The 26,648-nt window shown below is 38.3% G+C and overlaps 1 protein-coding gene across 2 annotated transcripts in view; it reads left to right on the top strand.

Annotated features, from left to right (window-relative positions):
* The window catches only part of LOC102810898 (1-phosphatidylinositol 4,5-bisphosphate phosphodiesterase beta-1-like), a 1,100,672-nt gene that overhangs the window by 930,971 nt on the left and 143,053 nt on the right, over positions 1-26,648 (top strand). For both annotated transcript variants that reach the window (XM_006870398.1, XM_006870397.1), the window contains exons 28-31: positions 12,841-12,917; positions 13,027-13,116; positions 13,544-13,601; positions 14,997-15,083. In XM_006870398.1, coding sequence (XP_006870460.1) covers positions 12,841-12,917; positions 13,027-13,116; positions 13,544-13,601; positions 14,997-15,083 — 312 coding nt within the window. The remainder of the gene's footprint in view (positions 1-12,840; positions 12,918-13,026; positions 13,117-13,543; positions 13,602-14,996; positions 15,084-26,648) is intronic.

Here is a 26,648-nt window from a genome sequence, read left to right as displayed (position 1 = left end):
GTAGCCAACCTGGCCCTTTCAGGCTACACTACTCCCCTTTTCTCTACTCTTGTTGTAGATTTGAGTTTAGTAAAGCTTTAGTATACCTTTTGGGTGCACCTGCATGAACTTTGGCTAAGAAGGCTAAGGCCTTGGATTGGGAAGCACACAAAGTTGACTTTCTAACCATTTTTTGTGGGGAGCCACAATTTAAAATACATGCCTTTTGCAGAGACATGTGTACCAGCACATTATATCAACCCCATTTGTAATAACAAAAAATTGCTCTGCCAGGAAATCTCATGACCGAAAGGCACCCACAAGCATCACTTATCTCATTAGTTGTGGTTCTGAATTGTACTCAGGCCTCCCAGCTAAATTAGACAACAGAAGTGTAATTTAAAAGTGAGGATTTGGAGGGGGAGGAAAATTAAGCTTAAGGTACTTCATCTCCCCCAAACAGCTTTGGGGATTACATAAAAACATGCTTTGGTTAAAGATCATACATTTAAAATGCTGGTGCACAGTTCAAGGATCAAGAGCAAAACCATGGCATCAATGAACTCCCTGCCAAATGTTTATTGAAAACCTTACATTTGCAAAACACTCTGGTAGACCATTGAGGATAAAAATAAATAAGACATGGTCACCGCAGTCTATGAGCAACAAACAGTTTTGATATCATTTGATAAATGCAATAATAAAGAAACTGGTATGGGAGAACAGATATGGGAACAAATTGCCTTATTTTAAGTCGATAAAGTCAGCAAAAAATACTTTTGGGATAATTGCTGTATTCTCATAAGAGGTACAGAATGTACAACAAAGCTTCCCAGAATCCTTGTTGTTGTTAAGTGCTGTCAAGTTGGTCCCTTCTCATAGTGACCCTGTATAGGGCTTCCGAAGCTGTAAATCTTTGCAGAAGCAGAAAGCCTCATCTTTCTTCCATGGAGCAGGTGGTGGACTCAAACTGCTGACCTTGTGACTTGCATTCCAGTGCTTATCCTACAGTCACAGAATGCCCATAGAATCTATAGCTTTGAAGAATTTTTAATATCTGTCCAAGCAAGGAGCTACACAGTATGATTTCTCAAATGAATCATCTTCTTGTTAAGTGATGTCGAATCAGTTTGACTCATACCAATCTTGTATAGGGTTTCCAAGGAGTATCAGTTAACAGTCCAGAGCTTACAGCCTGGTTATTCAAAGTATGATTCCTAAATCTGCACCTGTTATCTTGTTGTTGTCATTAAGTGCAGTGGAGTTGGTTCTACTCATAAAGACCCTGTGTATGGTTTCTGAGGAGCAGATGGTGGGTTTGAACTGCCAAACTTGTGGTTAGCAGTCCAATGCTAATCCTACAGCTGTCACACTAGGATTCTGGTATCTTGTTATTGTTGTGTGCCGTCCAGTTGTTCTGACCCATAGCGACTCTGTATAGGATTTCTGAGGAGCAGCTGGTGAGCTTGAACTGCTGACTTTGTAGTTCAGACTGACCTTGCAGTCCCCATTAAAATTTCAGGCTATCACTACAAATGTGCTTCATCAGAATCTGCATTTTAATAGGATTCCAGCGTAACTTGATACATATTCAAGTAGAAGAAACACAGTTTTAGAGCCTGTCAATCCCTATCTTTGTTCAAATTGTGCTTTAGAGTAAGCCTAAAGCTCCTTTTGATTGACATGGGAAATACAAAGGGGCTTCAAAAATCTGTGGAAAGATTCCATTATCTTCTTCTTCATTTTTTTCGTGAACTGTTTGAAACCTCTTTGTGCAATAAGCTTTCCACTATCATCAAAATAGAAGGGTATCTATCGACTGGTGACAAAGTCACAGTTCTTGTGAAAATCACTCTTTATCATTTCTTGGTTATATTCATAACAGGCTTACTTTCGGTCACATAGAGTTGAGTGAAAATAAGATGTAGGTTCTTCTACCCCACTCAAGTTCATGTGCTCCCTGAAATCTCCCTGTGGAAAGTTTATGGGTCTCTTTAGGACCACTGCCCCAGGGAAAACCTCAGATAATTTAATCTGTTTTTCATCAACTGCCATAGGTAGACCCTGCATTTGTCTATAGTTTTTAATTTTAAAAGTGACTTTAGTGAATAATGAAAATTCTTAAGAGGTACCACTAAGGACCACCCTCAGTGTTCAGCCCCAACGTTGCGTGAAGAAGATCACTGAGGTGCTGCATTTGGTGACTGGTTTCTCACAGCGGTGAGTGGCCTACCATTTGGCCTTCTCTCTTCTCCTTCCTTTTAGTGGCTTCAAGAAACTATTGGCTCATTTTCTCCTCACAATCACCATACTCCTTATTATTTATACAGCCTTATTTTACTTTTCATTTTTATTTTATTTTCTTCCCACCTTCTCTCTCTCTCTCTCACATTTTAAATCTTCCATGTGTTTTAATCCCATTGTTTCTGTTTTCATCACATCTGTCTTAATGGATTGTATTCTTCTCACACATCCTTCTATCTATCTTACCAATGATCCTACCTGAGCTCTGTACCAGCCTGACCTTCCAAGTTCATTACCAATTCCAAAGAGATTAAAAGTCATGTTCCATATAAAAGTCCTGGCAAAACACTGATCAGCTTTGGATGAAATGACCCATCGGATGTAAGTAATGAGAGTCCAAGGTTCTCATTACAGTCCACTTCCTCCCCATGGGATAGCTGTGTGACCACTCTGAGCTGCAGTTTTCTCATCTACAAGATAAAGACAGGAATAATCCTCATCTCCCTGAGCTGTAGGAAAGAAGGAAATGATGCACATCAAACATTATTTTTAATTAAAGCTTTCTTGAATTCTTTTTTAAATATATGAAACATGAATTGGGTAGGGAATCTTGATTTCAAATATGCATATGTATTAAAGTTTTTGATATTGTGATACTGCTACAGCCTGAGGGAACTCATAAGCTTTCTTTTGGTGAGTTCCATCAGCACCAATTACTGCCCCAGCCCATGTAGGAAGCACCCTTGAATATTCTTCCTTCTGTGTCATTGTTCTCCCTTCTTTACTGTTGTTTTTCTGAGGAGCCACTGGAAACCCTCTACTTGCAGGGTCCCTCCGAGTCAGAAAGACTTGATGGCACTTACGAAAACAGCAGCAGCATTTAGATACATTCTTGCATAAACTTCTTGTTTTGACAATGAGGAAACAGATACCCAAAGAGGTGAAATGACTTAGTTTCCCTCAAATTATAGAGTGCATGGTGATCCAGTTATCAGATAAAATAATAATTTGGGAGTCCTGGTGTGGCACTGTGGGTTAATGCACCAGAATGCAAAGTTGTTTGAAGGTTGGTGGTTCAAGCTCACCAGCTGCTCCTCGGAAACCCTATACAGGGTCATTATGGGTCATTTTCAGTAACCTCATATGCATGCAAAAGTTGGACAGTGAATAAGGAAGACCGTAGAATTGAGGCTTTTGAGTTATGGTGTTGGAGGAGAACACTGAAAGTGCCATGGACTGCCAAAAGAACCAATAGATCCATTTTGGAAGAAGTGCAGCCAGAGTGCTCCCTGGAGGCCAGGATGGCCAAACTTCATCTCTCATACTTCAGACATATTGTCAGGAGGGACCAGTCACTGAAGGATATCGTGTTTGGTAAGGTGGAGGGTCATAGAAAAAGAGGAAGCCCACCCAACGAGATGGATTGGCCAAGTAGCAGCATCGATGGACTCAAGCATGGCAACAGTAGTGAGGTTGGCCCAGGATTGGGCAGTGTTTCATTTGCTGTGCATAAGGTCGCTATGGGTCAGTATCGACTCGACGATACTGAAGAACAATGACAACAACATGGTCGGAACTTACTCGACGGCACTTAACAACAAGAACAAGCCAATTACTGTAAGTTGTACACCTGTAAAAAGTTGACTTGGCAGAAGTTGTGTGATTAGGTACACCGGTAACTCAAAAAGGATTCTTATAAAATCAAAGAAACCTTTTAAAACAAAAAATATCAAAATGTGAAGCTATTGTTTCTCAACATATCCCCCGTCTAGGCCAATGCAACTCTGAAGGTGGTGTTACCATCGCTATAACAATTTCCCTACAAAATTATGTGTCTTCGATTTATACCACATCAAAACTGCAGTTTGGGCACCCTCAATGGACTAAAATGTGTTCCTTTGAAATGTTCTTTGAGTTCTGGGAACCGAAAGAAGTGGCAAGATCAGAGATGCAATGTGGCTGGGGTATGGTTTCCCCATAAGAAAGTCTTGTAGAAAGGCGTTGTTACCCTTGAAGAATGAGCAGCTGCAATATCAAGATGGAAAAAAAATTCCTGGTCATTTTTCTCAGCAATGCAGTTTTCAATTTTCTTAAAATTTCTTCCTAATAAATCACTGTGATTGTCCTGTGTTCTCTGCAAAATCTATCAAGATTACTCTTTTGCAATCCCCAAAAAATCAGTCACCACAGCCTTATAAGTTGATCTCTCTGCCTTGAATTTAACTGGCCCAGAAAATCCCCTTGGAAACCTTTGTTTTGATTATAATTATGTTTTAAAGGCCTCCTAATGAGATTGGACAGAGTCCTGGTGTGGTGCTGTGGGTTAATGCACCAGACTGCAAAGCCGTTTGAACTGCAAGGTCAGCAGTTCAAGCTCACCAGCTGTTCCTCGGAAACCCTACACAGGGTCGCTATGGGTCGGAACCGACTCGATGGCACTTAACAACAACAACAATGAGAGTGGGTTGTACTGCAGGTTAATGAGTTAGACTGAAAGGTCAGTTTGAACAGCAAGGTCGATGGTTCAACCTCACTAGCTACTCTTTGGAAACCCTTTACAGGGTATTTATGGGTCGGAACCAACTGGACAGCACTTAACAATATGGGAACGAATTGATAGCAACTTGAAAAATTAGGCAGAGAAGGCTTAGAAGTCAGAGAAACTATGCTAATGAAGAGGGACACTCACAAAAGGAGGTGAGGATGTTTTCAGTGCTCTAACAATGTAATCCATCACTGAATGGGACATGGAGAGACGTCAATTCTTGTATGTTTTGCATTCGTATATTCTCAACAACAATTTTTTTTTAATTAATTATAGAAAAAATAGTAACAGAACTTTCAGTTTATAGCAAAAAGACTTCTTTGTGGGTTTTTTCTTCTTTCTGTGTACAATATGTATTATCTGAATATACTTTTATGCTTATTGGTGACTATTTAGAAAATAATTTTTTAATACTATCAGTAAACAGAGCCATATCCAAAGGCAAGGCAATGAGTAGCTTTGAGTTGTATGAGCATAAAGAAGTTTAAAGAACAGAAGAGATTCTGCTTGAAGGAAAAATGGAATTCACCAGTCTGATTATTTAGTTGGTGTTCTCTGCAATTACATGGTTTAGTGAGTTCCATTGGTAAGTGAGGACACTGAAATGACATATATTATGCATAAGGAAAAAAAAAATCTGACATAGAGTGGTAATTTATTAATGGGCAGCTCTGCTGGGACAAGTTCTAAATGAACTGGAGTCATTATGCTCATGATCTATTTAACCTTGATAATTTTGTCCCAGTTCAGTTATAAACCACAGAACAAAGCATGTTCTTTTTAGTCAGACCTCTTTGTTAATTATTTTTAAATCTACATGTTGAGCAGGATCAGTACATCTAAATTGTTGCTGTTGTTAAGTGCCATTGAGTTAGTTCCGACCCATAGCAACCCTGCACAGGGTTTCCGAGGAGTAACTGGTGAGTTTGAACCACCAACCTTGTAATTCAAACAGACCTTTTGGTACTGTGATTATCCTACAGCACCACTCCAGGACTCAATTTCTTTATTTCATTTGCACTAAATTAACTTGTTAGGTGTTGATAAGAGTTGGTTCTGACTCATAGAGACCCTGTATAGGGTTTCTGAGGAGTGGTTCGTGGGTTTCAACAGCCAGTCTTGTTTGAATCATGAGGCCTGAGCCTGCAGTTTTAGTGGTTTAGTTGTGTTTTGTTTTAATTTTGTTTAATCAGGTATCAGGATCTCAAATGTTGTAAATTATGCAAATATTTTCTCATTTTCTTTTATCCAGAAATCTGTAGTTGCATCCTTTGTGAGACTGCACATGCTTTTCAACACCTCTTGCAAATATACTTATTAGCATTTATCATTACAAAGGGATAATACATTCTTTTGTCTTTTATAGATTCTTAACATAATTCTAAGAGCCATTTTAAGGGAAATCACTGATATAAAAGGAAGACACCTTACTGCGTATTTTACAAAGCCGTGATTCCCCCTACTTTGTATTATTTTCAGGACTTATTATTCTCTATTAAATTCCAAAATATAGAATATTATCATTTCAAATTATATCAAAGGAACATTCAAGTTTAGTTAATCACTAATTACACAAATAAGGAAACAAGACCCAGAGGTGGACTTGTTACGTGCTGTTGTGTCAGTTCCAACCCATAGCAACCCTGTATAGCGTTTCCAAGGAGCAGCTGGTGGGTTTGAACTGCTGACCTTGTAGTTAGCAAACTAATTCATAACCCACTATGCTAGCAGGGCTCCATTTTCCAGTTGAGAGTCTCATAAAGAACTATTGGATTTTATGCAAATAATGCTTGCCTTCTGTTTGTTTGCCAACCACACCCTTCTCCCATGATTTTTTTTTTTTTCCTGTAAAAACACTATGCTAATTTTTTATAGCCACACTTGGTGATATAGGATAAATGCTGAACTTCTGACCCAAAGTTGGTTGTTCAAACCCACCAGCTGCTCCTCGGAAACCCCAAACAGGGTTACTATGAGTCAGAACAAACTCAACAGTACTTAACCACAACAACACAGGTTTTAAAAAAATTAGTGGGGCTTATGAAAATACTTCGTGGAGGAAGGCTACGTTGGCAAATGAATGTAGGAATTGCTTATTGCATAAAAATATAGTACCCGCTATGCCATACAAGCATGGCATAAGGACCTCTGGTAGTGTAGCGGTTATGAATCGGGCTGCGAACTGCAAGGTCAGCAGATCAAAACTACCAGCTGTTCCACGGGAGAAAGATGAGGCTTTCTGCTCCCATAAAGATTTACAGCCTCGGAAACCCTGTACAGGGTCACTATGAGTCAGCACCGACTCCACGGCACACAGCCATGTCATACCATCCAGGAGAGTATGCATGTATTCACCTATATAGCTCTTCTAGAAGACCTATAAACTGATCTTTACTTTGGCATAATTTAAAAATAAAATTTTAAAAATTCAAAATGTATCAATTGTATCAATTTATTTATATTAGTTAAGAATCTCAGGTTTTCACTTTCTTTCTTTTTATTTTTTTCCCCCTAGTACTTTAGTTTTCTAATACTGCTATAACAGAAATGACACAAGTGAGTGACTGTAACAAATTTATTTTATCACAATTTAGGAGCTAAAAGCCCAAAATCAGCGTGCTGGCTCTTGGAGGAGGTTTTTTGTTCTCCATCGACTCTAGTGCAAGGGCCTTGCCTCTTCAGTTTCTCCTTCCTGGCTACTTGGTGATCTTCACCTGGTGGTTCCTCATCACTGCTGCATGTCTGCCCCTATTATAATTCCAAAGAAATTGACTCAGGACACACCCTACACTTGAACTACTGCATTAATACAACATCAAGTCCCCACATGGGGTTATAACCACAAGTATAAGGGTTAGGATCTAAAGCACGTATTTTGGGGAAACATAATTTAATCCATAACATCCAACAAGGGAGGAAAAAGTTAGCAGGATAATTTAAGCATCTAGAATCAAGTAAGCAGCTATGCATTCTATTAACTGGATACAGATGTTTAAAAATAATCTCGTAAGTATGAAAGCATATCTCAGAGAATAAGATGGTTTTCCTTTTAGCCCCGACATTTTCCACTTTCTTTTCAGTGGGAGATATCAACCCTCTGCGTCTGCTCACAGTTGAATAGTCAATATCAGCGTAGTATCTAGCAGTGTAGGATCTAGCAATTTAGGATCTAGCATAGTATCCTGTGGGTTAATGCGCCAGACGTTAAAGCCATTTGAACTGCAAGGTCGGCAATTCAAACTCACCAGCTGCTCCTCGGAAACCGTATACAGGGTCTTTATGGGTTGGAACTGACTTGAAAACACTTAACAACAACAGTAACTTCTAGTACATCATATGTGCTCAGTAAATATGTTGTTGTTATGTGCCGTGGAGTCGGTTCCGACTCATAGCGACCCTGTACAAGGTTTCCGAGGCTGTAAATCTTTACGGGAGCAGAAAGTCTCATCTTTCTCCCGCGGAACGGCTGGTAGTAAATATGTGGGGGCTTCAAAAAGTTCATGGAAAAATTCTACTATCTTTTGTTTCCATTTTCCATGAACTTTTTGAAGGCTTTCATATTAGTTGAATGAATGGATGAATATTTCTCAATATGGATGGCCAGGATTCACCCTAGTGTAAATATCTACCTTGCTTTGAAATTATCAGTAATGTGTTTGGCTTGCAGATCACTACTCAGTTCAAGAGCATATAAATTCGTTGTAGGAGAGAAACAGTTTATAGTGAAAACTCAGAGTGGACACTTTCACAAGCAAAAAAGGAGAAAGTAAATTCTCAATATATTAATAAAGGGATAATAAATAAATGAGTTATGCCTAAAATGTGAACATTCTATACTTGACTTTTGCAATTTCCAAAATTATGTTTCTTACGAGACTTCCACATAGTTTTGGTTCCTTTTTAGTTAGACTTAAGGAATTCTCTTCCACAGAAACCATTTTTCTCACCCTCAAATAATGGAACCAAGTGAAATTTAGAAGAAATTATGAACAAACGTGGACTTATACTGCCAATTTTTTTTTTAATTTTCACTCCACAAAAGGGTTGGAACATATTTAGCTCAAGGAGTTGGCACAAGTGGTAAACAAACAGAATAATTTATATGTGTCTATTCTTTGGGGCCTGAAGAAAATTCACACTAAAAGTTAAGTTTTGTTGACTGCAGTTCAATTTACAATATATACTTTTGGTTTATTTCTTAAGAATTGTAAACTAATCTTCTACGCTAGCTTTCAGTGAGTTTTGTGGTTAATAAATAACATGATTGAATCCCACTTTGAATAGAGCTTGTATGATAATCAGCACACCAGTGTACTTTTAAGTTAAGAAGAACTTGAACTATTGTTTGTTGTTAAGTGCTATGGAGTCAGTTCACTTTAACTATTATGTGGAAACAAATCATTCATCTTTGTCCTATTGTCATATCTAATGCAGTAGAAATCCTTATCCCAAAACTCTTATTTTTGAGTTAAGCAGAGAAAATTTTTCTTTTTATTGATTGATTGATTGATTGATTCACCTTTCTTTATTGTAAGAGACAGAAACCAATTTTGAACTAGCTTAAGCAAGAAAAACACACAGGGTATATCACTTAAGATAGGATTGACCATCGAAACCATGGGAAGGGAAGAAATTGGGATGGATTCCAGGGGGAAAAAATCAGTCTGTGGCACTTACTAAGTCTATGTCTCCATCTCCATCTTCCTATCCCCTCTCCCTCTCTCTTTCTCCTGTTTGTCTCTGTATCTTAGCATTATTCACTTTGAGTTTTATTTCTTTCTCCAGTGAGACATCAGAGAAAACTTGGGTAAAGTCTTACTAGACTCATCCCCAACTAGAGTTGATTAGCATACAATATTGAAGATTTTTAAATGAATTGAAGTCACTAAAAGGGTCAGAAAATTAGTTAAGGTGGTACTTGCTGGAGACACTGTAAATTAAGGAAGAAAAGTTTGGTGCTGAGTGTGGATAGAAAACCAACACTCTACCAAGAGGATAAAGCTGTGATTCCTAAACTGTGTGTCCTGGCACCATTGTTGTTGTTAAGTACTAACTCATAGCAACCCTGTATAGAGTTTGAACTGCTGACCAATGCTTACCCTACTACACCACACCAGGACTCCATAGGACAAACCATTAAATTCAAAGGGGCATTGTGGGATATTCTACATTTTTTGAGGGAAACAGAGTGACATTCATTAGACAGTCTATGAACTACTAGTGTTGTTTAGCTATAAGTATTTAACAAATACTTACAACAAGGGGATACTGAACAGTTTAAAATCCGGGAAGGTATAAGGCAGCGTTGTCTTCTTTCATCATACTGAGAAAATAATCCAAGAAGCTGGATTATATGAAGAAAAACGTGGTATCAGGATTGGAGGAAGACTCATTAACAACCTGTGATAGGCACATGATCCACTCTTGCTTGCTGAAAGTGAAGAGGACTTAAAATACTTACTGATGAAGATCAAAGAGCACAGTCTTCAGTATGGGTTGTATCTCAGTGAAAAGAAAACAAAAATTCTCACAACTATACCATTAAATAACATAAAATAACATAAGTGGAGAAGAGATTGCAGTTGTCAAAGACTTCATTGTGCTTGGATCCACTGTCCACACTCGTGGAAGCAGCAGTAAAGAAATCAAATGACTTACGACATTAGGCAAATCTGCTGCACAAGGCTTTTTTAAAGTGTACAAGAGCAAAGATATCAGTTTGAGGACTAAGGTGCACCTGACCAAATGGTATTTTCAGTAGCTTTGTTTGTGTGTGAAAGTTGGACAATGAATAAGGAAGACCATAGAAGAACTGATGCATTGAGTTATGTGTGTGTTGGAGAAGAATATTAAAGGTACCATTGACTGCTGGAAGAAAGAATAAATGTGTTGAAAGAAATACAACCAGAATGCTCCTTAGGAGCCAACGTGGCCAGACTTTTTCTGCCATACTTTGGACATATTATCAGAAGGGGCCTGTCCCTGGAGAAGGACATCATGCTTAGTAAACTGGAGGATCAGCGTACAAAAAGGGAGACAACCCCACAATGAGCATAATTGGCACAGTGACAGCAACAACTCGCTCAAGTGTAGCAGCATTTGTGAGGATGGTGCGTTCTGTTGTACAAAGAGTCACTGTGAGTCCTCACTAACTCAGCGGCACTGTGAGTCCTCACTAACTCAGCGGCACTTAATGGGACTATTAAGTAGTTCTTTTTGTCATGCTAAAACTACTGAGACCCTAAAGATTCCATATACCAAGAAAATTTAGGAATCTCTGGACAATAAACATTAAGTCCTGAGAAATATCAATAATTTTAGTAACAAAAAGGTTTTTATAACCTAAAATCAAAATCAGGTAAATATCAGTGGCTGGAGCAGGGTGAGATGGTGGGATTGAAGAATATGGGGGTGGGACATTGTGACATTCATTGTAGGCAGAAATTATTTTTCCATTTTAGGGACTTCTAAGATGAGACAAGAATTCGTGCTTTAAAGAAGATAATTAAGACTGTTGTTGTTAAGTGCCCTCAAGTCAGTTCCATCCCATAGCAACCCTGTATAGGGTTTCTGAGAGCAGCTGGTGAGCTGAAACTGCCAATGTTGCAGTTCAAATGACTTTGCAGTCCAGTGCATTAACCCACAGCGCAACACCAGGACTCCATAATTAAGATAGTGATGTGTTTTTATGCAGAGGAAAACTATCTAACGGGGATGTGCCATTTAGAGGTGAAAATTTCCCAATTTCAGAGGTGAGAAAAAAGAATTTAGAAGAACACACACAGATAAAGGTTTGGAGCAGAATAGAGGGAAGATGTACAGGCTTCTTCTTGATTGTGTCCAACTTCCTCACTGCAAGTCAGTGCTTTTCAGACCTGAATGTGCACATAAATCTCCTAAGAATCTTGTTAAAATATAGATTCTGATTCACTTAATCTCAGGAGGACGCTGAGCATTTGTATTTCTAACATGTTCTCTAATCATGCTGGTCTTGCTGGTGCACAGATCACACTTTGAATAGGAAGCCAATCTAGAAAGCCAAGATGTCAGCTCAGAGTTTCTAGAATGGTGGTGGTGGTACACCACTGAGTCAGTTCCAACTCACAGTGACCCTGTGTAGGGTTTCTGAGGTAAATCTTCACAGAAACAGGAAGCCTCATCTTTCTCTCATCGTTTCAAGAATAGTGCTCAAGATTTTGGTAAGTACACGTTCGTTTGTGGCTGAGTAGAACAGCTTAGAAAATGGTGTGTGGACTGGCAGCAGCAAGAGGGGACCTGTTTATAAGAAGGGGAAAGAGCAAATACTCATTTTCTAGTTGTGTATGCTTCCTGAGCACGCACACACAGTAAGGCCAAGGGGATGTAGCAGGACAGGAAACCTCTCATGTGGAATCTCAAACTACCAACCAGCCATTCTGTGGGAGAAAGATGAGGCTTTCTGCTCCCATTAAGATTTGCAGCCTCAGAAACCCTACACAGGATTGCTATGGGTCAGAATCGACTCTACGGTACATAACCACCACCCACCCAGAGACTCTGCTCCAAAAGATACGAACCCTGACAATCTCCTTTACAATAATAGGTTCAGAAACTGTAAGTCTTTGGCAAGGTTGGTAGTTCAAAACCACAACTGCTCTCATAAAGTCTCAGAAATGCTGTACAGTCAGGGTCTCTGTGAGTCAAAATCGGCTTGATGTCTGTGTGCTTGGTTTGGGCCCCCAAATTACACATTGAATAAATCATAGATCGGAGATTGGAGCCTGACTTCACACTGTAAATTGGTTTTTCACTGAGCCAACCTTCAGGAACCAGCCTAATATCTAATGAATTCTGTGTAATTGAAAAGAGATAATAGAAATTTAATATTAAAACTTGTAGGCTTAGATAATGTGATGAATTTAAATGATGTTCTCATTGGCAACTTTAGATGTCTGGCAACTTCAGCTATTTGTAACCATCAATCACAGATTTTCTTACCACAGATTTTTTTTTTTTTTTTTTCTTAGGAGGGGAGCGGGGAGGTGCTTTGTTTGGAATAATGTAAAAAGCAAACTGGCGTTTTCTTTCCTCAGCTTATTCAGAAGTTGACAGATGTGGCTGAAGAGTGTCAGAACAATCAGTTAAAGAAGCTCAAGGAAATCTGTGAGAAGTAAGCCTTCCTTCTCATTACAATCTGAATTGTGGGTATAAACTTATAAAATGCAAATTGCCATTCGATCTCTCTTTTTTTTAATCTTGTACTTCCTTTTTGACTTTAGAGAAAAGAAGGAATTAAAAAAGAAAATGGATAAAAAGAGACAAGAGAAGATTACAGAAGCTAAATCGAAAGACAAAAGCCAGATGGAAGAGTAAGTCACAAGAAAGACCTCCTTCTCTGCTTTTTACCTGGAGACTGTTTTTATTCTGTGTATCAGAGTCACAGATTCCTAAACAGACACAAACCTTCTAACTCCCTAATTAACTTTCAAAAGATACTCTTGTACGGGTTTTCACAGTGACTGAAACAAAAGGCAGGCAGTTTCATGAGAGTGAGGGTCATTCTGGGCTTCATATGAAAGACTGAGTAAAGAGGTTCCCTTTGGGAAAGGCAGTCTTCTCTTCAGACACCATCTATAGTTTTCGGCAACCTTCCTGCAACAGGGCTTGCCGCTGAGTTAGTGGTTATATCTTACTTGCCACGGCAATAAGAATGTTGATACATATGAAATCTAGGATTTCCCATGCTTGTAGAATGGAATGAGTTCCTTTCATAATTTCATCCTTGTTTGCTCTTAGGGAGAAGACAGAGATGATCCGCTCATATATCCAGGAGGTGGTACAGTACATCAAGAGAGTATGTTGGTTAATCACTCTCCTTTGCCGACTTTGAGTGAATGCTTGAGAAGGTTATTGTGAGCTTCTGGAAGATATTACCAAGCCTGTCTGTGTATCTGTCTTCAGCACTTGGTAGAACTTCTTAGAGTGCAGGCACACCCCAATAAATGCCTCTACTACTTTAATTATAAACCACTATATAAAAAGGAGGAGTCTTGGTGTGGCGCTGTAGAATAAGTACTCCACCATAAGGTCAGTTTGAGCTGCAAGGTCAGTGGTTCAAACCCACCAGCCACACCTCAGAAACCCTCTACAGGGTTTCTATGAGTCAGAACCGACTCGATACTTAAGACTAATTTCTGAAGTCAGGAAGACAGAAGCATGATACCAAGTGGAAGTATTTTCCCACTGTTGTCATCAGTGATAGAAGATGTCAACTTCAAAAGGCAATTCTTTTTAATTTTCTTCTAATTTGTCATTATGCCGAATTTCAAACATTTACAAAAATGGAAGGGTCCTATATTCCATTGACCACCCTCCCACCCACGATGTACTAATAACTAAGCTTCAGCACTTATTAATACTCTCACACTGCTGGTATGGTGCTGTAGAATAAACACTGGACGGCTTACTGCAAGGTTGGTAGTTCAGTCCCACCAGCTGCTCCTCAGAAACCTATACAGGGTTGCTACAAGTTGGAACTGACTCGATAACACTTAACAACAACAATATACATTCTGGAGTCCTGATGTGGCACTATTATAGGATAAGCACTGAACTGCAAACTATAAGGTTAGTAGTTCAAACCCACCAGTTGTTCCTCCAATACCCTATATAGGGTCATTTTGAGTAGGCACTGACTTGACTGCACTTAACAACAAAAACAAAGTGGTGGGAATTGGAGTATTGTGGAGGCGCTGTTGGATAACTACTGGTCTGCTTACTGCAAGGTCAGCGGTTCAATCCCACCAGCTGCTCCTCAGAAACCCTATACAGGGTCACTATGAGTCATAACCAACTCAATGACATTTAACAACAACACAACAACTTATAAGGAAGAAGTCCTAGTGGCACAAAGCCTAAGTGCTTTGCTGCTCACCAAAGGTTGACAATTCGAATCCATCCGTTGCTCCTTGGGAGAAAGGTGCGGCAATCTGCTCATTAAAAATCACAGCCTTTATAACCCTGTGGGCAGTTCTACTCTGGTTCATCGTGTCACCACGGTCACAATCCGCTCAGAGCCAGTGGATTTATACTTGTATGGACAGTTCTTGACCGGGGTCTAAAATAATTAAATGTATATGATAGATCTGAAAAAGTTGCAAAAAAATTTTTTTGTTTCTGAAAATCCAAACTTGAAAGTTTAAATGAAGATTATTGTTTATCCCTTTATTTATGTATTTTTCTAATATAGTTAGAAGAGGCACAAAGTAAACGGCAAGAAAAACTTGTAGAGAAACACAAGGAGATACGTCAGCTGATTCTGGAAGAAAAGCCCAAGGTAAACTGAATTGAATAATACTATGCAGTAATTTTGTTTTATTTTTATTCAATAATAATAAAATCCACCTGATTCACAAAATACCTTGCATAGTCTCAGAGCATTTCTCATGTATTAAATTCTTGTATCTTTCTCAATGACAGTAAAAATCTTTATTGTAATATTTCATATGCATTTATCATCAACTGGTGAGATCTTCAAAATGACAAATGCACAGTCCTGAAGTACAAACATTTGTCTTCAGTTAGTCTGGTATGGGGTTCTGGCATAGGCATTTTCAAAATGCTCTCTCCCAGGTGATTCCAGTTGTGCAGAAATGAGACCCATCCAAACGGCTTCTCAAGGTATCAACTGGTTGTAATGGCAGAGTCTGTCCAGCAGAGGGTGCCCTGCATAAAAAAACTGCCTGAATTTGACAAAAAAGGAGTCTCATAAACCATAAAAAAGAATATGTATATATATATTTTTCCAATATAAAGTGGAACTCCACTTTAACATTATTTTATGCTTATTACATGGTAACAGATCAGTTATTTCCTAAATACTAACTTTAAATTAATGGAATATCTATAAATTAAATATTTTCAAGTTAAACAGCATCTCAGTTTTAGAACATTCCATCCATTTTGAGTCACACAGATTTTTTTCTGTTTGAGAAAAAGGTGCTTTGCAGTTTTCTCTCTATCTGGTTTAAAACATCTACTCTAAAAAGTAGCTATTTCATAAATTCTTTTATTAAGCCCACAAAGCTCAAAAGTGTTCATTTTATTTCACTGTATATTCTGTCCAGCTATTTACTTCACATAGACTTCTTGTAGCTAATTCTAAATGTATTTTCTGGTTAATTCTGCTCTTTTACTTTAATATTTATTGCACATCTTCTACCGTGATTGGACATTTATTTTAAATTTTTGATTCCTATAGTTTTCAGGGTTAGCAAAATAGATTTCCAAGCGATAATGAAAATCCAAGTATTAGCCATTCTTGAAATCTGCTACTAATTTTAATGTTTCTCATATGAAGATATGTTGAACACTATTAACCAGACTCCCTGGTTGATTACAGGTTAGGAAATTGAAATAATAAAGTTTACATTATTTTAGAAATTACTATGTTTAACATTCAGAATTGTGTGTTCTTTTCAAAATGCTCAGTGGTTTGAAGCAAAAGACTCAGATTCTATTGATACTCTACTGAGAACCAGGCCCAATCTGAATATGCATATATCAGACTATATGGAGGCTTCAGAAATTTCATGGGAAAATCCCATTATCTTTTCATTCCAGTTCCCATAAACATTTTGAAGCCCCTTCATTTTAAGATACATACATTTTCAACCTATGCTATCTGAATTCAAATTTGTCATGGTTTTATATACTGAATTAATATAATTTCCTTGTAGCTAATATTTCATGGAACAGTTTGCATTTCTTAAGTAAAAATGGTAATAATAATTCCTCTTGTGAAATATTGTTGTTTTTACATGCTTAGTTTTTGGTTAACAGTGTTTGATTTTTAGTATGTCTGTTTTCATCTTTAACTGTAAATAGGTACCACAATGACTCTTCTTTGCTTTTAATCCATGAGGTTGATCTTATGTTTTTCTTCTTGTATCTGAATTTGAAGGTCATCCTTGAAGATAGTTGGTGGTTTCAGGTCAAACTCACACATTTATTGAGGGTTGTTTTCCAGGGTTCAAAATGTTTGTGTTTTGCAAACATGCCTTTCATAGGGAAATAAAAAAAAAAAAAAATGTGAACAAATAGAATAGTTTTCTAACTAGAAAGCAGCTATGGCTAGTCTTCTGCTTATGGCAAATATGTGTGGCATCATATTCAAATTCCTTAGTTTTTCTCAGCATATTGCTGAATAGGAAAATTGACTGGATCTCATCTATTGATTCTAAGGGATGTAATGATGTGTTTAATGTTCTTATTGCCTCATTAACAGGGTGGAAGCTTTTTTTATATCACTAGCACTGGAGGGAGTGATATAAAAAGAGCTTCTTACTCTGATACTGAAGCAACAAGAACATAAAACCATCATTACGTTCCTTGGAATCAGTAGATAAACAGTCCAGTATTGGAGTCCTTGTATGGCACTGTAGGGATAAACACTAGACCACAAGGTCGGTTTGAACTGGAAGGTGGGTGGTTCAGATCTCCTAGCCACTCCTTGAAAACCTTATACAGGATCTCTATGAGTCGGAATCAACATGACAACGTTAAACAACAACAACAACCCCCTGTGTTACTGTTCTGAGCTGTTGTTAACCATGATCTCACCTGCATGACATCCCAACCTTTATGATAGCAAATTAACAAATATGAAAAAAAAATAATAATAACAGAAGAGAACTTAAAAAGGCAATTTCTGAAGGACAATCAGTTCCTCCATGGTAAAGAGGAGTTCCAGCTAGATTTAGAGCAAGCTATATTAGTGTAGTGGTTACGAATCGGGCTGCGAACCTTAAGGTCAGCAGTTTGAAACTACCAGCCGCTCCTTGGGAGAAAGATGAGGCTTTCTGCTCCTGTAAAAATTTATAGCCTCGGAAACCCTGTACAGGGTCGCTATGGGTCGGAACCGACTCGACGGCACAGAACAACAACATATAAGAGGATGGATTCCTGGTGTGGCACTGCAGCTTAATGTGCTGGACTGCAGGGTCATTTGAATGGCAAGGTCAGCAGTTCAAGCACACCAGGCACTTCTTGGAAACCCTATACAGGGTTGCTATGAGTCAGAACTGACTTGACGGCGCTTAATAACAACAACATAGTGTTGCAGTCCTGGTGTGGTGTTGTGAGTTAATGCACTGGACTGCAAATTCAGTTTGAACCTCAAGGTCAGTGGTTCATGCTCACCATCCGCTCCTCAGAAACCCTATACAGGGTTCCTATGGGTTAGAACAGACTCTATGGCACTTAACCATCACAACATACATATAGGAGGATGTATGTGAAAACCGGACAATGAATAAGGAAGACCAGAGAGAAATCTATGCATTTGAATTAGGGTGTTGACGAAAAATATTGGATATACCATAGACTGCCGGAAGAACAAGCAATCTGTGTTGGAAGAAGTACAGCTAGATCGCTCCTTGTTAACGATTGTGGAAAGAATTTGTGTCTCTTACTTTGCACACATTCTCAGGAAAGACCAATCTCTGGAATAGGACATCATGCTTGGTAAAGTGAAAGGTCAGTGAGAAAGAGGAAGACCTTCAATGAGTTAGATTGACACAGTGGCAGTAGCAGTGGGCTCAAACGTAATAACAATTGTGAGGATGGCACAGGACCAGGCTGTGTTTCATTCTGTTGTACGTAGGGTCGCTATGGGTCCGAACCGACTCGACGGCACTTAACAACAACAACAACATATAAAAGGATTTATTAAAAGTGGGATTTAACCAGACTTTTAGTTATGTACTAATGATCTGGAAGATCAATGCAACTTCCCAATACTTTTTTGCCATCCTGAAACAAAACAGCCACAAGAGAGTTTACCTCAGTCAACCAAATGCCACTTGTCATGGATTCAGTTTGACCACGCATGTTGAGTCCCGGTGTGTCAAAGTTGAACTACGCTCTGTAAGACTTTGAATGACTGAATTTTTCAGTAGACGCCAGGCCTTCTTTTCCAGGTGCCTCTGGATAGATTCAATCCATCAACCTTTGATTAGCAGCTAATTGAATTAAACATTCATGTTGTTATTATAAGTGCTGTCACGTCAGTTCTGACTCATAGTGACCCTGTATAAGGTTTCCAAGGAGTGGTTGGTGAGCTTGAACTGCTGAACTTGCGATTCAAATCGCCCTTGTAGTCCAGTGCATGATCCACAGTGCCACATCAGGATTCATAAACATTTATACCACCCAGTAACTCCATCAGTCAAAACCAGGTTAAAAACGTACTTCATTTTTCAAATTTTCACATATGGACGAGAAACTTTAGTCTTGTTGGTCTGTATTTGGTAGGGGACAAAATTTGGCCAGTCACAATGTTAAGGTTTATTTCAGAATTCTTCACTAGGTTATATATGCCTTTTTTTGATGTTTAGAGTTTGTTTTTCCCATTAAAACAGAGTCAATAAGACTATCACTTTGTATGTAATTTCTGAGGAGCTGGGGAAAAAGGAGATAGGTGGCCCTCTAGTATAGTGGTTACGAATTGGGCTGCGAACCTTAAGGTCAGCAGTTTGAAACTACCAGCTGTTCTGTGGGAGAAAGATGAGACTTTCTGCTCCCGTAAAGATTTACAGCCTCGGAAACCCTGTACAGGGTCGCTATGGGTCGGAATCCACTCGACAGCACTTAACAACCACAACAAAGGCAATTTAATACATATTCTGTCCCTCAATTGTATGTAAAACCATAGTGTGCATTACTATGCATAAGTCCCACTAAAATCTATTAAGTTACAAACAACAGCAAACTCTGCTTTTCAGTAGAGTTCTAAATCTTAGGTAAATATTTGGTTGCCTGTTCCCTGGTTCTGTGATACATGTTCTGTCTCTCTTAGTATGTTATTATCAGTTGGGTTTAAAGGACATCTTCTTATGAAACTTATTATACCTACGGAGTTCTAAAGATGGATGTAATAAATCCTGGTCAGTCTTTTTAATTCAGTGACACAATTAGTTTTCTTGGGATTCCCATTTCTGGCTTTTCCAAAGTCAATAGCCAAGGGTTTCTGAGTACAAAAGTTGAAAAACACCCCAAGAAGCCAATTCCCTATGCAGTGAAACCACACCTTTTGTGTTGTTGTTGTTAAGTGCCATCGAGTCAGTTCCAACCCATAGCAACCCTCTACAGGGTTTCTGAGGCTGTAAATATTTACGGGAGCAGAAAGCCTCATCTTTCTTCCACAGAACAGCTGGTAGTTTCGAACTGCTGACCTTGTGGTTCACAGCCCAATTCGTAACCACTATGCTACCAGAGTTCACCCTTTGTAGACATATTCAACTGTGAATTGGTTCATTTTGAAAGCACCCTTTTTTGTTTTTCCTGAATACCTCAATGAAATTTATTTAAACATGTTGAAGCATCGTTAATCAGGAGTTGCCCTGAATCTGTTGAGAATATTCCGTTGTATATTGATCGTTTCATAGCTTCTGGATCTCATTTCAAGAAGAATTGTCTTTTGGGGGGACTTTTAAATGAACCTTTCCCTTAACCTCATGAAACAGTCGATAAATGTGTAATTTACTTTGTCTGACATTTAATTTGTCTTTGATGCTTCTTAGAACACAGGTTTTCTATTTTAATTTAGCTCATCAGTAAGAGAAAATTCCAGGAAGCTTTAGGGCATTTTAATTTATACCAAAGAACATTTTATCTTGTAGCTATTGGTTCTAGCTTTTTTTCCCTCCACCACAGGAATATACACTGATTTTCCTCATTTCCCCTCTGACTACTTTGTAATAGGACCAGTGACTCATCTGTCTTGGTGAAGTTAGACTTGTCAGACCTACCACTGAGCTCTGAGACAACCCTTACAGAGGTTGATATTTCAGTCCTGATTCCCCAGGCTCTGGGGTAAAAAAAGAGCTGTGGGGGTTTGAAGTAAAATCTTCCTTCCTTTCTTTTGAAAATATTTACTGTGGTGAATACATAATACAGATTATATATATATACATATATATACATATATATATATACATAATATATGCACACATACATATTATACATATATATATATACATAGAGAGAGAGTGTGTCCTGGTGTGATGCTATAAGAAAGGCATTGGTACTCTTCAGAAACCCTATACAGGATCACTATGAGTCAGAACCAACTCAACGGCACTTAACAACAACATATGTATTTGTGTACACATAACATACATTTGCCATTTGAGCCATTTTTATGTGTATACTTAGTGACATTATCATGTTGTGCAAACATCAACATTATCCATTTCAACATTTTCATCTCCCTTAATAGAAACTAAGTAAGCCCTGAGCAATGACTCTCTTTGTTTAGTAGAAGAATTAATTTTTTTTTTTTTACTTTTTTCAGTGAAAAGAGTTGCCTTTTTTGAAAAAATGCAAATGTTGCGCTTTTGATCTTGAATGGTTCACCACTCCTTGGTGAGCATACCTTACTAGTCTTGTTGTCCCCCCTTTTTACCTATCTACTGCCTAGCTCAAAATCGGGCCACAAGGGTAATTTCCATTCCAGACCTGAAAGATGGTTGGGGGCATATTGTCGAGTTCCTCCAGTGTCTTTCTGACCAGTAAGTCATTTGCTTTTTTTTATAGTTTTGAGTTTTGTTCCACATTTTCTCCCACTCTATCCAGGACCTTCTAATGTGTCCCTTTCAGAGTAGTTGGGCGATGGTAGCTGAGCACCATCTTCTAGTTCTGGTCTCAGAGTAATGGTGACTAATGGTCACATGTTCCATTGGTCCACTGGACTACTTGATTCTAAGCATCTTCAATTGTCACACTCTTCTTTGTTTCTCATATGTTGTTGTTGTTAAGTACAGTCAAGTCTGTTCTGACCAATAGCAACCCTGTATAGGGTTTCAAGGAGCAGTTTTGCAATCCAGCACATTAACCCATAGCGCCACACCAAGAGATACTAATCGTTGTACCTTAGATGGTCACTCATGAGCTTATAAGCCTCTGACTTTTATTGTTGTTGAAAGTTTATCATTCTTAGTGCAGTTCCTGTGAATTTCTTTTACATTGTTCTCCCTTTGTTTGTATTTAGAATTTCCCCTTTATATTTAAAGCAATTTTAACTATAATGTATCAGTGGGTGGACTTACCGTGACTACACTGGGTAACTTCTGTCACCTTTTTAATTTTACTTCATATTTGCATATAAAATAAAAGGGATGTTCTAACTTCATCTTCTGTCCGCTCTTCAGTATTCATCTTTTTTGTCTCTCTGTATTTTCCTATGGGAAATTATATGTTTCTGACCCTTTTTTTTTTTTAAATTCACTAGTTCTTTGTTTAATCTGCTACCTCTTTAATTTTTTATATTTATTTCACCCTTTTGCATTTTCTTTTATTTCTAGAACTTTTATTTGATTCATTTCCAAATCTTGAATCTGTATATTTTAGATTATTGTACAGAAGGTTTAGATTGCTCACTTTGGGCAGGACACAGATTTTGAGATTGGCAAAAGCCCATCAGGACTAATGCAGCTTCCCTACTTGTTAGCTGTCGAAGGCCAATGTTCTCTTCAGTTTAGGCCCAAGTATTGCTTACATGTTTGTGGCTCTTCATTTATGTAGGGAGATAGTTTTAATATTGAATCCAGCATTTTTAGATGTTTTCAGTGGAGGAATGGTACAAATAATCTAACCAGCCATTACCAGAAATAGAAAGTCCTTACACAGTGTTTTTAAAACATTTGAATTAGTTACCATCTGTATCATTAGGGTTTCAAGTGTGTGTGTTTTATAGGAATGTGGTATATGTCATTGTGGTGGTTGGCTAACCAATCTCCACGACCAGACTGTCTCCTGTATCTTTGTCTGATGCTGGAAGCCTACAGCAGGCAGCAAAGAAAGGTCAGGTGGTGGTTAGATGACTAGGTAAAAGCTGAGCATACGCCCCTGACCCAGGAGTTAGAACATTTAAAGGAAGATCCAAGATGGAGGGACGTTCATTGCAGACCCAAATGCTGCTTCATGTTGCTGTAGAGAAAGAAATACAAGTCTGTTTAAAGTAAAAGGAGTTTTATTCATGGAAAAAGACATTGTGGAAAACAGAGAAGCATAGAGTCAAGAAGTTCTTGACAGAGTTCTTTAAGGAACTGTACAATTGCTGAGGCAAAAATCGCAAGTAAACGGTACCATCAACTAACCCACTGCCATCAAGTTGATTCCCACTGATAAGGGCCCTTTGTAGGGTTTCCAAAACTATAAATATTTATGGAAGCAGAAAGCCTCCTCTTTCTTCTTCAGAGTAGCTGGTGTATTCAACTAGCTGAGCTCGTGGTCAGTAGTCCAGTGTATAACCCAGTAAGCCACCATGGCCTCTTAACTAAGGGGTTGTTGTTGTTAAATTCCATCAAGTCAGTTCCAACTTATAATGACCCTGAATAGGGTTTCCAAGGGGCAGCTAGTGAGCTTGAACTGCCAACCTTTTGCTTCAAACTGATCTTGCAGTCCAGTGCATTAACCCGCAGTGCCACACTAAGGGGTTAATGTCTACAAAAGTATAGGTGGTGGGATCTTGGCTAATTTGCAGGAGTTGACCCCCTTTGCAAGGTATGGGCTTCAGGTGATAAAGCATGCCTGACTATGAATTCCATTTTAAGATATAGTTATTTATAAGTACAGAGTTTAAAAAAAAAAAAAAGGTCCCTGGCTCGATCTCAGGTTTTGGCAGTTTAGGTGATTTTCAACAACACTTAACAACAACAACAGAGTGTAGCTTAGTCACTAAAGTCACATGTTTAACGCCATGCCTCACACCTATATAAGCTCAATTGTCTCTTTTCAACATTGGCCATTTCTAACCACAAGCTTGAAATAAACAGAATAAGGTGAGCAAAACCACTGCTTTCTGTAGAAGCTGTTTGTATCTGGATCAAAAGTGCAACAGATATTTTTACAGAAGTACCAAACTGCACTGTGTAACAGAGGCTGTCTCATGAAAGATACTAAAGGGAGTTCGTTACTTAGAACAAAAAAGGATTTGAGAAACAGTGACACCAGAGATGGAGTCAGAGATGAGGGCATGGAGAAATAGAGCAGCTGAGCTCTAGACACATGGGAAGAGAAAGGCTGTGTGTTCGCAGCCAGGAGGCAGGCTTGCAGAATGTGTCCTTTGGTTATTTAAATTATTATATATTCCTGAGTGTTTTTTGTGTACATCCTCTCCCAATACACACATACACAATGAGGGAATAGAAGCAAATACTGTTGAATGATGATGCACAGAGGAGATTGTAATCATTGCAATGAAATGAATGAAAAGATGAGTGTAAAACTGATGTTCCCTCATATAAACTATCACTCAATTCACAATAAAAACTTGAAAAAAAAGGATTTGGACTAGACCTTACAAGAAGTTTTAGTCATGTCAAGATCCTTTAGTTTTGAGAATGCTCTTCTTTCTCTTTTTGATCATGAATCCCTTTGGGAGTTTCATAATCATACTTGAGTACTTTTTGTCTATATGGACTTTGGTTTTGCCTTACGTAAGCTAGGAGCCTCATATTTAGAGTGAGTTGGTTATCAGATCTATTTTATTGAGTGTGATCACCTACAAAGGAGTAACGTTTCCTCCTCAAGAATTTGATTAAGATTATACTTGTTATTTATAAAACTATAGACTTTTATTAGACTAATGATAAGGCTTGGGTGTCATTAGATAGATAGTCAGGCACCATTGCTGGCACTTTTGCCATGCCATTGCTTACAGGAATAGTGATCTTATACTCTAGGGTGGTGGTGGTGGTGGTGGTAGTGTGCCGTGGAGTCGATTCCGACTCATAGCCACCCTATAAAAGGGTTTCCAAGACTGTAAATCTTTATGGGAGCAGAAAGCCTTATCTTTCTCCCATGGAATGGCTGGTAGTTTTGAACTGCTGACCTTGAGGTTAGCAGCCCAACTCGTAACCACTATGCTACCAGAGCTCCTTATACTCTAGGGTATAAGATATTTATACAAGAACAAAGCTTAATGAGAAGAAACAATGTAACAGATAGAAAGCCTTTGTAAAACTGAAGTGTGACGCTAAACTCTCTGAATAGATATTTAGATTATGACATTGTAGGTGTATCTCTAGTGGCTTCAATTAATTTTTCAAAGTACATGATACATCATTTATGAGTGGGGTCAAATGCTTGGATACAGAGTTAGGTGATGCAATAGGAGGAATATTTAAACAGGGGAATGACAGTATAAAAGGAGAATAACTATATAAAATTTTTGGTTTAGTATATAGATCATAGCTAGGAGCTAATACTTTTGGTGAACCTCAGGGCTGTTGGTGTGTAACCAAGTAGCCTGTTGGTGCATCTTTTCAAACTCTTATACTACTTGACTGGAGGTACAAACTCAGGCACATGTGAAGTGTTGGTTGTTGTACTAAAAAGATTCCCACTTGTACTAAAAAAATCTAAAGCAATTTTATTAGCCAATACAAACTTGTTGTTTGTTGTTGTTAAGTGCCCTCAAGTTGGTTCTGCCCCATAGAGACACTGTATAGGGTTACCAAGGAGCAGCTGATGAGCTTGAACTGCCTACCTGACCTTGTGTTTCAAAGCAACTTTGCAGTCCAGTGCATTAACCCACAGCGCCACACCAGGACTCCAATAATATTAAATTAGCAAGGGAATTAAAAGATTTTCTCTGTGTTTTTATGGAATTGGCTAGGTTATTTATAATCAACACCTTAGTCTTCAAAGTGACAGCTTGGCTTTTAACACTTTAATGAGGCCATTTGTAGTACATTTGCCTGATGAAATATTATAGAAATGCAATAAGCCAAGAAAAGAGAGAATGATATTAAATATGAAGCAAATTGCAAGGATATCAATTGTGATTCTTACTAGTGCTAATTAATGAAATATAGTGGTTCAAGAAGTAAAAATACAGAATTATTAATTTTTGTTGGAATTTGTTGGCATTGTTGTTAGATGCTGTCAAGTTGGTTTCCACTCAGAGCGACCTAATGCACTGCAGAACAAAACACTGCCATTTCCTGTGCCAACCTCACCATCGTGGTTACACTTGCGCCCATTGCTGGTGCTACTGTCCCCATCCATCTCTTTGGAGGTTTCGCTCTTTTGTGCTGACCTTCCACTTTATCAAGCATGATGTCTTTCTTCAGGGACTGGTCCCTCCTGATAACTGGACCTGATAATATGCAGGAATAATGTTGCTAAAAAGTGATAATAATTCAACAAAAAGTCATTTGTTTTGGAATTTTTATATAGCATAAATAATGTGGTAAAGAATGCTTCTGCAAAACTTTACATGCATCCAAAAAACAATGAGCTATCATCTCACTCCAGCATTAATAGCAAAGTTTAAAAAAATAGAAAACAATAAATGTTTGGAAAGGGTGTGGAGAGGCTGGCTCCCTCCTGCATTGCTGGTGAGACCGTAAAATGGTTCCACTAACCATAAATAAGAGCTAGGACACAAGTAGATGCATACCAGTGTTCTCTGCAGTGCTAGTCATAATAGCAAAAAGATGAAGAAAGTCTAAATGCCCTTCAGTGGAAGAGTAGATAAACTTTGGTAAATACACATATTAGAATACAATGCAATGTTGAAGAATAACAATGAATTTGTGAAACACCTTATAATATAGATGAACCTGGAGAACATTATGCTGAGTGAAATTCATCTATCACAAGTGGACAAATATTGTATGAGATCAATAAAAGGGTTTCATACTAAAAGAAACGTTCTTTGATGTTTATCAGGAATGAGAAGAAAGAGAATAATCCACTGGCTAGATGGTAGATTCATGTTAACTTGGATGATGGGAATGGCAATATACAAGAAGAGGGCGGCAGTAGAATGGTAAAGATAGGCGAAGACACAGGGAGGTATATAAGGGCTAAAAGGGATAGAGGTAAATGGTGA

Source organism: Chrysochloris asiatica, unplaced genomic scaffold, assembly GCF_000296735.1.
Source record: "Chrysochloris asiatica unplaced genomic scaffold, ChrAsi1.0 scaffold00141, whole genome shotgun sequence".
Taxonomy (NCBI): Eukaryota; Metazoa; Chordata; class Mammalia; order Afrosoricida; family Chrysochloridae; genus Chrysochloris; species Chrysochloris asiatica.
The sequence above is the reverse complement of the archived record's forward strand: the minus strand, read 5'-3'. Positions and strand labels throughout refer to the sequence as shown.